General features: G+C 44.2%; 1 protein-coding gene across 2 annotated transcripts; it reads left to right on the forward strand.

The window, feature by feature from the left end:
• The first annotated feature begins 7369 nt into the window (after positions 1-7369).
• Positions 7370-12370, forward strand: Kgd4 (alpha-ketoglutarate dehydrogenase subunit 4). 2 transcript variants are annotated; one of them, XM_070031282.1, is made up of 4 exons: positions 7370-7573; positions 10187-10250; positions 11286-11470; positions 12117-12370. In XM_070031282.1, exons 1-4 carry the CDS (start codon positions 7532-7534, stop codon positions 12132-12134), a joined length of 309 nt encoding a protein of 102 aa, XP_069887383.1. In that variant the 5' UTR covers positions 7370-7531; the 3' UTR covers positions 12135-12370. The 2 variants fall into 2 exon arrangements, with proteins under 2 accessions (XP_069887383.1, XP_069887384.1); XM_070031283.1 differs by lacking the exon at positions 7370-7573 and adding an exon at positions 7620-7805.
• Positions 12371-14014: the final 1644 nt, after the last annotated feature.

Consider the following 14014-nt stretch of genomic DNA (forward strand, 5'->3'; position numbering starts at 1 on the left):
TCAGGATTGAGTACACTTGGCAGGACCCAAGAAAGTTGTAGAATCGGGGCTGGGAAGGTGGCTCAGTGGTAGAGTGCTTGCCTTGCATGTATGAGGCCCTGGGTTCGATTCCTCAGCACTACATAAGCAGAAAAAGCCGGAAGTGGTGCTGTGGCTCAAGAGGTAGAGCACTAGCCTTGAGCTGAAGAGCTCATGGACAGACAGCACCCAGACCCAGAGTTCAGGCTCCACGATGGACAAACACACACACACACACACACACACACACACACACAAAGTTGCAGAATGCTCTGATGAGATCTGTCACGCCAAAGTCAGGGCTCTGATTGGGAAAACCTGAGTCTTGATACATGGACATGAGCTAGGACATGTGAGTGGATACCTCTGAAGATTTTCACTGCTGAACCCTCATTGCCTGCAGAAGTAGCCTTCCTCTTTAAAAGCCAATGTACAGAAGAAAAAGGAAAAAAAAGCCAATGTATTCTCCTTGTCCCTACTCTTAGAATATTTAACTAGAAGACAGCCTACTAGAGGCCACTTGTTAGGCTTCCCCAGTAAGGTAATAGGGCTGGGCCTTCAAGAACTGCCCTGCTTCCTCCCCTCCCTGCCGCCAGTCTGATAAAAAGGCTTTAGCTACTTCACAGACCAGACGAGGGAGAAAAGGAGACGCAGCAATAGGCAAGAGCCAGAAGGTGCTTATAGGACTAGATTTTAAGGATTATTTTTAAGGTGCCATTAAAAGATTGGTCAAAAGTGGAGATTGGTATGAGTTTCTACCTTGTAATTCAAGATTTGACCTTTTGCCAAAGCCTCTTAAGAAATGATGCAGACTCACTTGTGGCTTCCACAAGTCTAGAAAAAAGTATCCCAAAATGAGCTAACTCCATTGTAGCAGGTAGTGGAAGAAGAAATTAAAAGGCTTAGGGAAATAGGTCTGCTAGTTTGCTACAGTGTAGAATATTAGCATGCTACAATGTGTTTAAGTACAATATTTTAGGACTTCTAGTTCCAGGAGTTAAGTAGGAAGAAAAGGAGAAAGGAGAAACATTTCCTGTTCCCCGTGCAGGAAATGGGAGTTACTGATTCAAAACTTCCTGGAGGGGTAGCTCCCTAGTAGGGGCTCCATGTTTATATCCTTAATTCTTCCTGAACTGGAAATTTTTCCTCATTGCCAGATTGAGGTTCCCTGTATGAAATTACTGATTGGGAGAAAGAGGAAGTGACAGGCTGAGAATTAGTGTACTAAAATCCCTATTAGCCAATTTTTTTTTTTTTTGGGGGGGGTCCAGTCATGGGCCTAAACTCTGGGCCTGGGCGCTGTCCCTCAGCTCTTCAGCTCAAGGCTAGCGCTCTACCACTTGAGCCACAGCGCCACTTCTGGCTTTTTTCCTTTTTGTTTATGTGGTGCTGGGGAATTGAACCCAGGGTCTCATGCATGCAAGGCAAGTGCTCTACCACGGAGCCACCTTCCCAGCCCCCTATTAGCCAATTTTAAGCAAGTAAGAGATTCACATGAAGGCAGTCCCTGAGCTTACCTTGGCATCCTTTTTTTTTTTTTAAGTTTAATTTTGTCTGCTCTGTAGGTAATCAATTTTCCAGGATCTCAAAAACATTGTTCGGGTCACTATTGGTATGTTAGAGACATTTTCCATGAGTTCGATTTTAAAATGACAAAACCCTTAGAACAGAAGACTTATTTTAGCTCATAGTTTCAAGCTAAATCAACAAAGGAGGAAAAAAAAATTCCACATTCCTTTCCTTAATGCAGTCTCTAATCTTTAGCCTTTAATTTCTTAATTGTTTTAGTCAGTCGTGGGGCTTGAACTTAGGGATTAGGCACTGTCCCTGGCGCTCTTCAGCTCAAGGAGAGTGCTCTACCACTTGAGCCACAGGGCCACTTTGGGTTTTCTGGTGGTTTATTGGAAATAAGAGTCTTACAGATTTTCCTGCCGGGCCAGGCTTTGAACCATGATCCTCAGATCTCAGCCTCCTGAGTAGCTAGGATTATAGGTGTGAGCCATCAGCACCCGGCTTTAGCCTTTAACTTGAGACATCAGAATTCTTCTCTTATCACAGGCAACTCAAACTATGAGGAATCAGGTGAAAGCAGTAGTGGTGCTCTAAGCCATCTGTCAGTCAATCACCAGGCTACAGACATGTCACATCTGTTAACCTGTGTCTGGATAATCACCTAGGAAGAGTGATTGAGGAAGTGAAGAAGACCACATGGATCACTTCTTCTAGAGCAATCTTCAAGCCCTTTAGGTTTTTTTCAGCCAATGTTGCACAATGTTAAGCTTCTCCATGTGGGAATGTATACAAGCAAAAGAGCCTCTATTTGCCAATGGGAGTAACCTTTACAGAAGGCCAGAACTGACACCAACCAGCTTGAAGTCACTCTCCAAGTTGGATTCATTAAATTAGGAAGACTTTGGCCCAGATAGCTCAACACCAGTTTAGTCTTTTTTTTTTTTTTTTTTTTTTTTTTTTTTTTTTTTTTGTCGGTCATGGGGCTTGAACTCTGAGCCTGGGTGCTGTCCCTCAGCTCTTCAGCTCAAGGCGAGCGCTCTACCACTTGAGCTACAGCGCCACTTCCAACACCAGTTTAAAGGGTACCAGACTAGTCTGTTAGCTTGAGAAACTCAGAGCTGCTACACAAGATTATTACAGCACTATCTTTGGCCTACCTCCCTTTCTTGTATCTTGGCCTGTTTTTCCAGCTTGTAATTCTTGAATTTTTTTGATAATTTTGTCAAAATAATTTGATATTCTAGAATCAGAGACTCTATAGAGCCTAGGTTAATAGTTTTGTGATAACATACTTTTTTTTGCTTGCTTGTTTTTGTTTTGCTTTTTGTTCTTTGCCAGTCCTGGGGATTGACTCAGGCCTGGATGCTGTCCCTGAGCTTCTTTTACTTAAAGCTAGTGCTCTACCACTTGAGCCACAGCTCCACTTTCAGCTTTTTCTGTTTATGTGGTACTGAAGAATGGAACCCAGGGCTTCATGCATGCTAGGCAAGCACTTTACCATTAAGCCACATTCCCAGCCCCATACTGTTTTTGGATTCTGCCCAATCTAACAGTCATGCTTATTATGGCTCTATCTTGTATTCCTTCCATCTGTCATTCTACGTGTGTGTATGTGTGTATATACACATGTGCATATATATGTTTTTTATTTTTTGCAGAAATTCACCATTTCCCTGTCATTCCATATGTGTGTACATGTGTGTACACATATACATGTGTGTATGCATATATATTTATTTTTTGCAGAACTTCATCATGGTTAGACTGGTGTTGAACTCACAATCCTGCCTCAGCCTCCCAAGTAACTGGAATTGTAGTCATATACCACTCCACCCAGCTTTATTATTTTATGTCTTTCATATATATGCCCATGGACACCCACCAACTTCTTTTGAGCTCTAAATCTATCAGTTCTTCCCATTCCCATTTTATCTCAACATGACTGTGCACCCTCAGCTTCTCAGGACTTTGGAGGTGAGGAATTTTGGAGCTTTAACAAGTTCTGCAAATCATTCTGGTACCAGTAAAAAGGTAGCCCTTCAACTCCAGGTATCAACTAAATGGATGAATTAAAACATTTTCTTTCATAAACAGTTGGTGTCATACTATAAATAAAAATGCAGCTGGGTGCTGGTGGCTCATACCTATAATCGTAATTACTCAGGAGGCTGAGATCTGAGGATCCCGATTTGAAGCCAGTCCCAGCCGTACACAAAACTCTTATCTCCTTAATCACCAAAAGCCAAAATTAGGGCTGTGGCTCAAGTGGTAGAGCACTAGCCATGAGCATAAAAGCTTAGGGATGGTGCCCAGGGCCTGAATTCAAGCCCCAGGACTGGCAACAAAACAAAACAAAAACCAGCAAATCTAGATCCAAAGTGCCAAAGTCATAACTGCCTGTTTGTTTGCCCTCCTCATAGTTGCACCCACCAACCACAGAGATTATAAACTTAACAGCTGTTCTGCCCCTGAGAGGTAGAGGCCTGGCTCAAGTAATACAGTGCCAGCTGTTGTGAATGAAAGCTTTGAGGAAGGAGGAAAGATGAGAGATGGAAGAAGTGGCCACACAGTATCAAATCTTTATGACTTTGAGAAACAGTTTTTCTAACAGGCTTGGGCCAAAGTCCAAGTCTGGGCCCAAGGTTGAGTGTCTTTCAGTGTATCAATCCCAGGCTTAGCTCTGCTTTAAAAACAAAGTTTTTGCCCTCTTATGTAACTTACAAAATACCTTTAGACCTAATTGTTAACACCTCTCCAAAGTCTCCTGCTTAAAGGAGGTCTGTTGAATTCTAGCCTTTTTTCTTTAAAAAACCCAAGACACGGGCTGGGAATGTGGCTCCATGGTAGAGTACTTGCCTAACATGCATGAAGCCCTGGGTTTGATTCTTCAATACCACATAAACAAAAAAAAAGCTGGAAGTGGCGCAGTGGCTCAAGTGGTAGAGCTGAGCACTAGCTTTGAGCAAAAGAAGCTTGGAGACAGTGCCCAGGCCCTGAGTTAAAAGCCCCCAAACCCAAGACACATCATTTTAGTCAATTAATCTTCTAACTCAGTCTTCATTGCTTACTGTCAGCCCTCTTCTAGATATCTTTCATCTGCTTCAAAATTGGTAGCCCTTGGGCCGGACACCAGTGGCTCACACCTGTAATCCTAGCTACTCAAGAAGCTGAGAGCTGAGGACTGAGGAGGTTCAAAGCCAGCCTGGGCAGGAAAGTCCGTGAAATTCTTATCTCCAATAAATCACCAGAAAACCGGAAGTGGCCCTATAGCTCAAGTGGTAGAGCACCAGCCTTGAGCTGAAGAGCTGAGAGACAGCGCTCAGGCCCAGAGTTTAAGGCCTATGACCAACAAAAAAAAAAAAGGAAAAAACTTGGTAGTCTCGGGCTGGGAAGGTGGCTCAGTGGTAGAGTGTTTGCCTTGTATGCATGAGGCCCTGGGTTCAATTCCTCAGCATCACATAAGCAGAAAAAGCTAGAAGTGGTGTTGTTGCTCAAGTGGTAGAGCCTTGAGCAAAAGCAAGTAAGTGACAATGCCCAGGCCCTGAGTTCAAGCCCCAGGGCTGGCAAAAATTAATAAAGACAAAGACACTTTATGAATTTCTGTGTGTCCTTGTATAGTTAGTATCCTTGTCAATCTCTCCCCTTCCCTGTATTCTTCAATTATAGTTTATGGGCTGCTGAAGCTGAGTATCATTGTTTTATCAGCAAACCAAACTGGTCAATCTAGTTACTATAGCTTAAGGCTATAATCATCTACGAAACTATGTTAAATTCCATAACAAGCATATTAAAAATTACATTAGTGAGACTCTTCATTTACATTTCTTGTGTGGGAAGTAGGTAATGTTTCTCCACTTTTCTTTTTTTCATTTTTTATCCTGATATAGTAAAAATAAAATTTTGCTAAAACTTTTTTTAAGCCAGGTGCCGGTGGCTCATGCCTGTAATCCTAGCTACTCAGGAGGCTGAGATCTGAGGACCGAGGTTCAAAGCCAGCCCAGGCAGGAAAGTCCGTGAGACTCTTATCTTTAATAAAAACCACTAGAAAACCAGAAGTGGTGCTGTGGCTCAAGCGGTAGAGCACTCTCCTTGAGCACTCTCCTTAGGGAGAGCGCCTAAGCCCAGAGTTCAAGCCCCAGGACTGACCAAAAAACTTTTTTTAAAAAGTTATGATTTTATTTGTGTGCTTACTGGGAATTGAACCAGGGGCCATGTACTTGTTATACAAGGAATTACCATTGAGTTACAATCCCCACAACATACTGTTCTTCTAAATTGCCCACATAATCTTGAGCTTATAATCCTTCTAACACGGTCTTAAGCATTAAAAATATTCCATTAGGGCTGGGAAGGTGGCTCAGTGGTAGAGCGCTTGCCTTGCATGCATGAGGCCCTGGGTTTGATTCCTCAGCACCACATAAGCAAAAAGAAAAAAGCCGGAAGTGGCGCTGTGGCTCAAGTGGTAGAGCGCTAGCCTTGAGCTGAAGAGCTGAGGGACAGCGCCCAGGCCCAGAGTTCAGGCCCCATGACCGGACCCCCCCAAAAAAAAAAATTTATCCAAACAAACTTCAGGAAATGGAAACATTTTTTTTTGTCAGTTGTGGGGCTCGAACTCAGGGTCTGGGCATTCTCTCTGAGCTCTTTTGCTAGCAGCTATGGCTCTACCACTTTCTGCTTTGAGCCACAGCTCCACTTCCAGTTTTCTAGTGGTTAATTGGAAATAGTCTTGCCCAGCCTTTCCTGCCCCAGCTGGTTTAAAACTGCCATTCTCAGATCTCAGCCTCCTGAGTAGCTAGGATTACAAGCAGGAGCCACCAGCGTCCATCTTTTTGTTGTTGTTGGTGGTGGTGGTAGTGGTAGTGGCTTGTTTTTGCTCTCGTTCGCTTTTAGGAAGGGTACAGGATGGATAAAGAAAGGGAGGGAGAAAGGAGGGTGAACAGATGCAATTATGCTATTCAGTATACACCATGTGGAAAATGACTTACATAACTTATGGGCAGGGATGGGCGGGGGAAACTGGAAGGAAGCAAAGGAAGAGTTGACATCCCCCCCCCAAAATACAATTATCTGACTTAGGAAATGGTAACCCCTCTGTACAACACCTTAAGAACAATAAAATTATATTAAAAAAGTAAACCTTAGCTATGTGGCTGCATGGATCACAAGGTCAGTTCCAACAAAAAGACCCTATTTGAAAAATAAACTAGCAGAATGGATGGGGGAGGGGGTAGGGTGGGTCTGGTGTTAAGTGGTAGAGTGCTTGCTAAGCATAAAGCTCTGAGTCCAAAACTCTAAAACATCTGAATTTTTTAGTTCTCTCAAAGTTGAAGATTAAACAAGTAGAAATCAAAGCCAACCAGCACTCATTAAACCAGAATTGATGGTTTAAATAAAGTTTTTCCATTGTAGGAAGCCGCAGAGCTTTTATTGTAGTTAATATTATTAAGGTGCTGTACAGAGGGGTTACCATTTCACATTCAGGTAATGTGAACATTTCTCTTTTGGACGATGTCACCCTTTGTTTCTCCCAGTTTCCTCCTTCCGTCCCTGCCCACAAGTTACATAGTTCATTTTCCACACAGTATATACTGAATACTTTGTTCACCCTTCCTCTCTCCTTCCCTTTTTGCGCTCCCCAAGAAGCAGAAAATGAAAACACAACACCACGAACAACCCTGGCATTCGAGCCTGTATTATTTTATGGGGCTCCAGATCAAAGTTCAAAGTCCACTGAAATGAGTAACAGGCTACCTGGGAAAGCAGTAACCCTGCATAAATAAAAGGCTGATGAAGCAAACAATCTAAACTTCGGGGCATAAACCAAACAATAGACAACTCTAGGTTGAGTGCCCAGGAGGGAAGGGGCGGGGCCACCCCGCCGAGGCGGAGCCCCGCCCCGCCCCGTGACATCACAATCAGGCCCCGCCTCCACGGACCACTCTGTGGAGCAGCAGTGCGGCTCGGCTCGCTCGCGCCCCGGAAGCTGCCCCTTCCTGGGGTCATGATGGGCAGCAAGATGGCGTCTGCCAGCAGGGTCGTTCAGGTAAAGGCATTCAGCTGCTCTTCCGCACCTGGGGCGGTGGGGCTGGTGCAGGTGTGGCCGCGGCGCTGGAGAGGAGACGCGGGGCCGAGGATGCGCGGTGAGCGCGGCCCTGAGCGGGGCCGTCGGGTTGTGTGTCTGACATTGGGACCTTGAGTTTGTTGCGCCGGGAGTGAGGCAGTCCGCAGCGGAGGGTCCGAGCCCTGCAGGGGCGATGCGGCATCCCACTGGGCAGGTAGGTAGGTTCGAGGCCCCCGGGCCCCCTGCGTCGGGACCCCAGCTTCTGCAGTCCGCGGGCTCTGCAGCCCCCTCCTGGCGCGGCCAATCGGCGTCTACTTTCGCCGGCCACGTCCCCCGTCGGCCAATCCGGAGGAAGACGTGAAAGGAAGCAAACCTTGGGTCTGACCCGGTGTCCCTTCAAGGTCTCAGGAATGGCGGGATAACTGGTTCCCGGGCTGCGTGCTCGCCGGAGGCCGGGTCGTCGACTCAGCCTCCGCACTCGGGCCGCGGGCCGAATGGTGGGAAGAAAAAGATACCATGAGACTTGATTATTTGGTTGCATATTTTTCAGTGCTGGTCTCGCAAGCCTCATCCCCCTGCTTGATGGGCAAGTAGGGTAATATTGTTAATTCACACGTCCCCGGGTGACTCCTGACAGTTTTTCGCTTTTTAGTTTTTTTTGCTTCTCCAGTTATGGTAGCCAGATGAAAAAGGAGTAGTAAAGTTGATAGGTACATGGACACAACCTTTTGCAACTGGTTTATGTCGTCTTTTGCAATTTTGCAAGCATTTTAGTTACCGGTTCGTTTTTCCCTGCCATACCAGAAGTGCATTTTCCTCTTCACTAGCACATTTTTTTTTTGTTTGGGGTTTTTTGTTTGTTTGTTTTTGTCGGTCGTGGGGCTTGAACTCTGGGCCTGGGCACTGTCCCTCACCTTTTCAGCTCAAGTCAAGCACTCTACCACTTGAGCCACAGCGCCACTTCAGGTTTTCTGGTGATTTTTAATGGAGATAATAGTCTCACGGACTTTCCTGCCTGGGCTGGCTTTGAACCATGATCCTCAGATCTCGGCCTTCTGAATAGCTAGGATTACAGGCTTGAGCCACCAGCACCTACCTGGCCAGGCTACATTTCGTTGTTTTTTTTTTTTTTTTTTTGGGGTCCGGTCGTGGGCCTGAACTCTGGGCCTGGGCGCTGTCCCTCAGCAATTCAGCTCAAGGTTAGCGCTCTACCACTTAAGCCACAGCACCACTTCCGGCTTTTTTTCTTTTTTCTTATGTGGTGCTGAGGAATCGAACCCAGGGCCTCGAGCATGCAAGGCAAGTGCTCTACCACTGAGCCACCTTCCCAGCCCCGGGCTACATTTCTTAAAAGTCCTTATTGAAAATTCTGTAGGGACAGAAAACAACTGATAAAGGCCTGGTGTCTGTAATATATATAACCATATGTACCAATATCAATTGATACGATGGATCACCAAATCATATATAATCTTAAAATGTGTCATTGATGCAGTATAGAAAGATACGCAAGTTCAACAGTCCTTACTTGCTAGAAAAATAGTTAAAACCAGAAGGTACTACATATCCACCAAAATGACTAAAATTTATTTTTTTGTTGTTGCTGACTTTTTGTACATGCTATCCCAGCTATGCACAGTCCTTTTGTGGTTAATTGGAGATGAGTCTGATTTGTCTGCCACTTCCGGCTTTTTTCTTATGTGGTGCTGAGGAATCGAACCCAGGGCCTCGAGCATGCAAGGCTAGCGCTCTACCACTTGAGCCACAGTGTCACTTCCAGCTTTTTCTGCTTATGTGGTGCTGAGGAATTGAACCCAGGGCCTCATGCATGCAAGGCAAGCACAGTATCTCTGAGCCACCTTCTCAACCCAGCTCAAGGATAACACTCTACCATTTGAGCCACAGCACCACTTCCAGTTTTCTGAGTGCTTTATTGGAGATAAGAGCCTCATGGCCTTTCTTGCGTGGGCTGGCTTTGAACCATGCTCCTGATATCTCAGCCTCCTGAGTAGCTAAGATTACAGGCGTGAACCACCAGTGCCCAGCTTTCCTGTTCTTTTCTTATTAATGTGTTATTCATGCAACACAGAATCCAAGTCATCCTTTTTATTGGGTTGCTTTGACATATGTTGATGACTCAGTAAAACGATGTATACAGTCCAAAGTTATGAATAAGTAACAGGTAAGTTTACAATGCAGGGCTGGGAATGTGACTTAGTGTAGGTAGAGTGCTTGCCTAGTATGCAAGAAGCCCCAGTTACGATTCCTCAATACCACATTATCAGAAAAAAAGCCTGAAGTGGCACTGTGGTTCAAGTGGTAGGGCACTAGCCATGAGCAAAAGATGCTAAGAGACAATGCCAAGGCACTGAGTTTAAGCCCCATGACAGGCAAAAAAAAAAAAAAAGAAAAAAAAACATAGCATAGATCAGCTTCCCTTGTTGGGGAGATTACAATTTAAACTTGTTGTCACCTTTAGGTATTACATTCCTTTATAGCTAAAGGTATATTTTGAGTATTAGTAGACCATTGCTTTTGCAGTTGCGTATTAAGGTTTTTGGGTTTTTTTTTTTCACACATTTTATTTTCCTTTAGGTAGTCAAGCCACATACTCCATTAATAAGATTCCCTAACAGAAGAGACAATCCTAAACTCAGTGGTAAGTTGTCATTTATTTAAAAAAATATTTTTTTCTCTTTTTTGGTTGGTCGTGGGGCCTGAACTCTGGGCCTGGGTGCTATCCCTCATCTCTTCAAGGCTAACACTCTTACCATTAGAGCCACATCGCCACTTCCATCTTTTTCAGCTTACTGAGGAATCGAACCCAGAGTCTCATGCATGCAAGGCAAGCACTACCACTGAGCCACCTTCCCAGCCCTAAAAGTAATTTTGTTAAACATGCAGGCTGGGTACCAGTGGCCCATGGCTATAATCCTAGCTCTCAGGAGGCTGAGATCTGAAGTCTGTGGTTTGAAGCCAGCATGGGGAGGAAAGTCTGTGATACTCATCTCCAGTTAACCACCAAAAAGCTGGAAGTGAAGCTGTGCCTCAAGTGGTAGAATGCTAGTCTTGAACCCAAAAGCTCTGGGACAGTGTCAAGCCCAGGACTTCCATATAATAAAACAAAACAAAAATAGATCTGAGGAATGTAGTTCAAGCCCGGGCAGGAAAAGTCCATGAGAGTTACCTCCAATTACCAAAAGCCAGAAGTAAAACTCTGGTTCAAGTGGTACAGGACCATCCTTGAGCAAAAAAGCTCAAGAACAGTGCCCAGACCCAGTTCAAACCCCAGTACTGACACATATACACAAAGAGAGTATTTTATGAATGAGTTGATCTGATTTCAAGAATGAATTGAGTCAGTATTAGATAAACTGAAATAACTTTCTTTTTTGGGGGGGGGAGGGTCCAAGGACTTGAACTCAGGACCTGGATGTCATCCCTGAGCTTCTTTTTGCTCAAGGCTAGAGCTTCACCACTTGAGCCATAGCACCATTCTGGCTTTTTTTTTTTTACTGGAGATAAGAATCTCAGAGACTTTCCTGCTTCCGCTGCCTTCAAACTGTGATCCTCAAATATCAACCTCCTGAGTAGCTAGGACAGGCGTGAGCCACCAGTGCCCAGCTCAAAATAACATTTTTAAGACACCTGAGTGATTCCCCTAATTTAGCTTTTTTTTTTTTTTCAATTCCAGCATCAGAAGCTTTGAGGTCTGCAGGGCTCCCACCTCACTCTTCTTTGGTCTCCCAGCATGCTAAAGGAAGTAAATCACCAGACGTGATGCATCAGGGTCCACCAGACACTGCAGCAATATTAAAAACATTACCTCAGAAGTACAGAAGGAAACTTATATCTCAAGAAGAAATGGAATTTATCCAAGTATGTGATTGTTCTTTATTACAGGATTGTGTGGTGTACCATTAACATTTTGGATTTGGTGTACATTTTTGTTGCTATTCATGCTCTTCCCACTGTCTGGTCAAGTATAGTCAGAGTTGAGAGAGAGAGATAAAGAAGGCCAGCACTGTGAAAAACAATCCCTCATCAGAGCCCTCAGTAAAATACCACTTTGTGTGAACAAATAAAGCCACATGATAAACAGCTCCCGGGTATTCTCAGTTTTTTAGAATGTAGAGGGCTTCCAAGACAAAGAAACTTGACTGCTGATACAGCTCAGTGATGTTTATGGCCATAAATATGACTGCACCAAAACTGAAAAACCTGAAATTGTTTCCAGCAAACCAGAGACCATCTACCAAAATTGTAAAAAGAGACAAGTTTTTACTTGTACAGCTTTGGTTTTAATTTGATTTTTTTTCCTTTTTTTTTTTTTGGTGCTCGTACTTAGGCTTGAACTCAGGGCCTAGGTGCTATCCCTTTAGCTTTTTCACTCAAGGCTGGCGCTCTACCACTTGAGCCATAATTCTGCTTCCTCACTTATGTAATCTGTACTGTTCTCCTGGCCTGAGTCATTTATCCTGCGTCATTTTATCATCTAATCTCATTGCTTTGTTTTTCTTTTCAGCGTGGAGGTCCAGAATAATCACTGAGGCTGCTGTTTATCATCAAAGAATTATCTTAATAATAAAGGACTTCCAAAATGACAAGTACAAAATTGTATATTAAACAACCTTAATAAATATCCTGAGAAAATGAAATATAGAAAATATAGATGAATACTTGTATCTCCTAATTTATGTATCTTGGTCAGCTTCTCCACAAGCTTACCAAGTTGTTTATGTATTTTATACTTATTAAAGTATACATTTTTAAATGTTAGCTTATTAATTTGCTCTTGATTATCAAGCACATATATCTCGTAAACTATCACAGGCATCTATAATTTCACTTTTCTTTGTGTTATACATGGGAAGAACTGCTTTATGGAAGTAATTTCACTGAAATTAGGTCTAGTGAAATATCACACAGTTATTGGAACATAACTGGTTTGATAAAGCATATTCAATTTTAAATTATAAAAACGTAGTCAAGAGGGCTGGGAATGTGGCTTAGTGGTAGGAGTGCTTACCTAGAATTCATGAAGCCTTGGGTTTGTTTCTTCAGTACCACATAAACAGAAAAATCCAGAAGTGGCACTGTGGCTCAAGTGATAGAGTGCTAGCCTTGAGCAAAAGAAGCTCAGGGACAGTGCTCAGGCCTTGAGTTCAAGCCCCAGGACTGACCAAAAAAATGTAGTCAAGAGGTGATATTAAGAAAATCTTGAGGGGCTGGGAAAGTAGCTCAGTGGTAGAGCACATGCCTTGCAAGCATGAGGCCCTGGGTTCGATTCCTCAGCACCACATAAACCTAAAAAGCCAGAAGTGGCGCTGTGGCTCAAGTGGTAGAGCGCTAGCCTTGAGCTGAAGAGTTGAGGGACAGCGCCCAGGCCCAGAGTTCAGGCCCCATGACTGGCAAAAAAAAAAAAAAAAAATCTTAAGGGCTGGGAAGGTGGCTCAGTGGTAGAGCACTTGCCTTGCATGCTTGAGGCCCTGGGTTCAATTCCTCAGCACCACATAAGCAAAAAGAAGCCGGAAGTGGCACTGTGGCTCAAGTGGTAGAGCGCTAGCCTTGAGAGACAGCGCTCAGGCCCAGAGTTCAGGCCCCATGACCAGACCCAACAAAAAAGAAAATCTTGAGGGGCTGGGAAGGTGGATCAGTGGTAGAGTGCTCGCCTTGCATGTACAAGGCCCTGGGTTCAATTCCTTAGCACATAAGCAGAAAAAGCCAGAAGTAGTGCTGTGTCTCAAGTGGTAGAGTACTAACTTTGAGCTGAAGAGCTGAGGGACAGTGCCCAGGTCCAGAGTTCAGGCCCCAAGACCAACAACAACAACAAAAGAGCCCGGCGCCGGTGGCTCATGCCTGTAATCCTAGCTACTCAGGAGGCTGAGATCTGAGGATCAAGGTTCAAAGCCAGCCCAAGCAGGAAAGTCTGTGAGACTCTTATTTCCAATAAACCACTAGAAAACCAGAAGTAGTGTTGTGGCTCAAGCGGTAGAGTGCTCACCTTGAGCAGAAGAGCTGAGGGACAGCGCCCAGGCCCAGAGTTCAAGCACCACAACTGACCAAAAAAAAAAAAGAGAAAGAAAATCTTGTTTTTTGGTTTGATTTAATGTTTTGATAGCTATTATATTTGAAAATCCTGGCAACCGTTAACTTTCCACCTTAATTTTTTTTTTTTTTTTTACTTTTTTTTTTTTTTACTCCTAGGGCTTGAACCCTCGGCCTGGGCGCTGTCCCTCAGCTCTTCAGCTCAAGGCTAGTGCTCTACCACTTGGGCCACAGTGCCACTTCTGGTTTGCTGAGTGGTTTATTGGAGATAAGAGTCTTGCAGCCTTTCCTGCCTGGGCTGGCTTTGAATGGTGATCCTTAGATCTTAGCCTCCTGAGTAGCTAGGATTATAGGCATGAGCCACCATGCCCAGCT

Source organism: Dipodomys merriami, unplaced genomic scaffold (genome assembly GCF_024711535.1).
Source record: "Dipodomys merriami isolate MVZ:Mamm:240054 unplaced genomic scaffold, mDipMer1.0.p SCAF_20, whole genome shotgun sequence".
In the NCBI taxonomy this organism is placed as follows: domain Eukaryota; kingdom Metazoa; phylum Chordata; class Mammalia; order Rodentia; family Heteromyidae; genus Dipodomys; species Dipodomys merriami.

Excerpts from the sequence above, each read along its gene's own strand:
- Kgd4 (XM_070031282.1), top strand. The coding sequence starts at position 7,532 with ATGATGGGCAGCAAGATGGCGTCTGCCAGCAGGGTCGTTCAG. Across the intron at positions 7,574-10,186 it reads CTGCCAGCAGGGTCGTTCAG|GTAGTCAAGCCACATACTCC; the intron begins GTAAAGGCATTC and ends ATTTTCCTTTAG. Across the intron at positions 10,251-11,285 it reads AGACAATCCTAAACTCAGTG|CATCAGAAGCTTTGAGGTCT; the intron begins GTAAGTTGTCAT and ends TTTCAATTCCAG.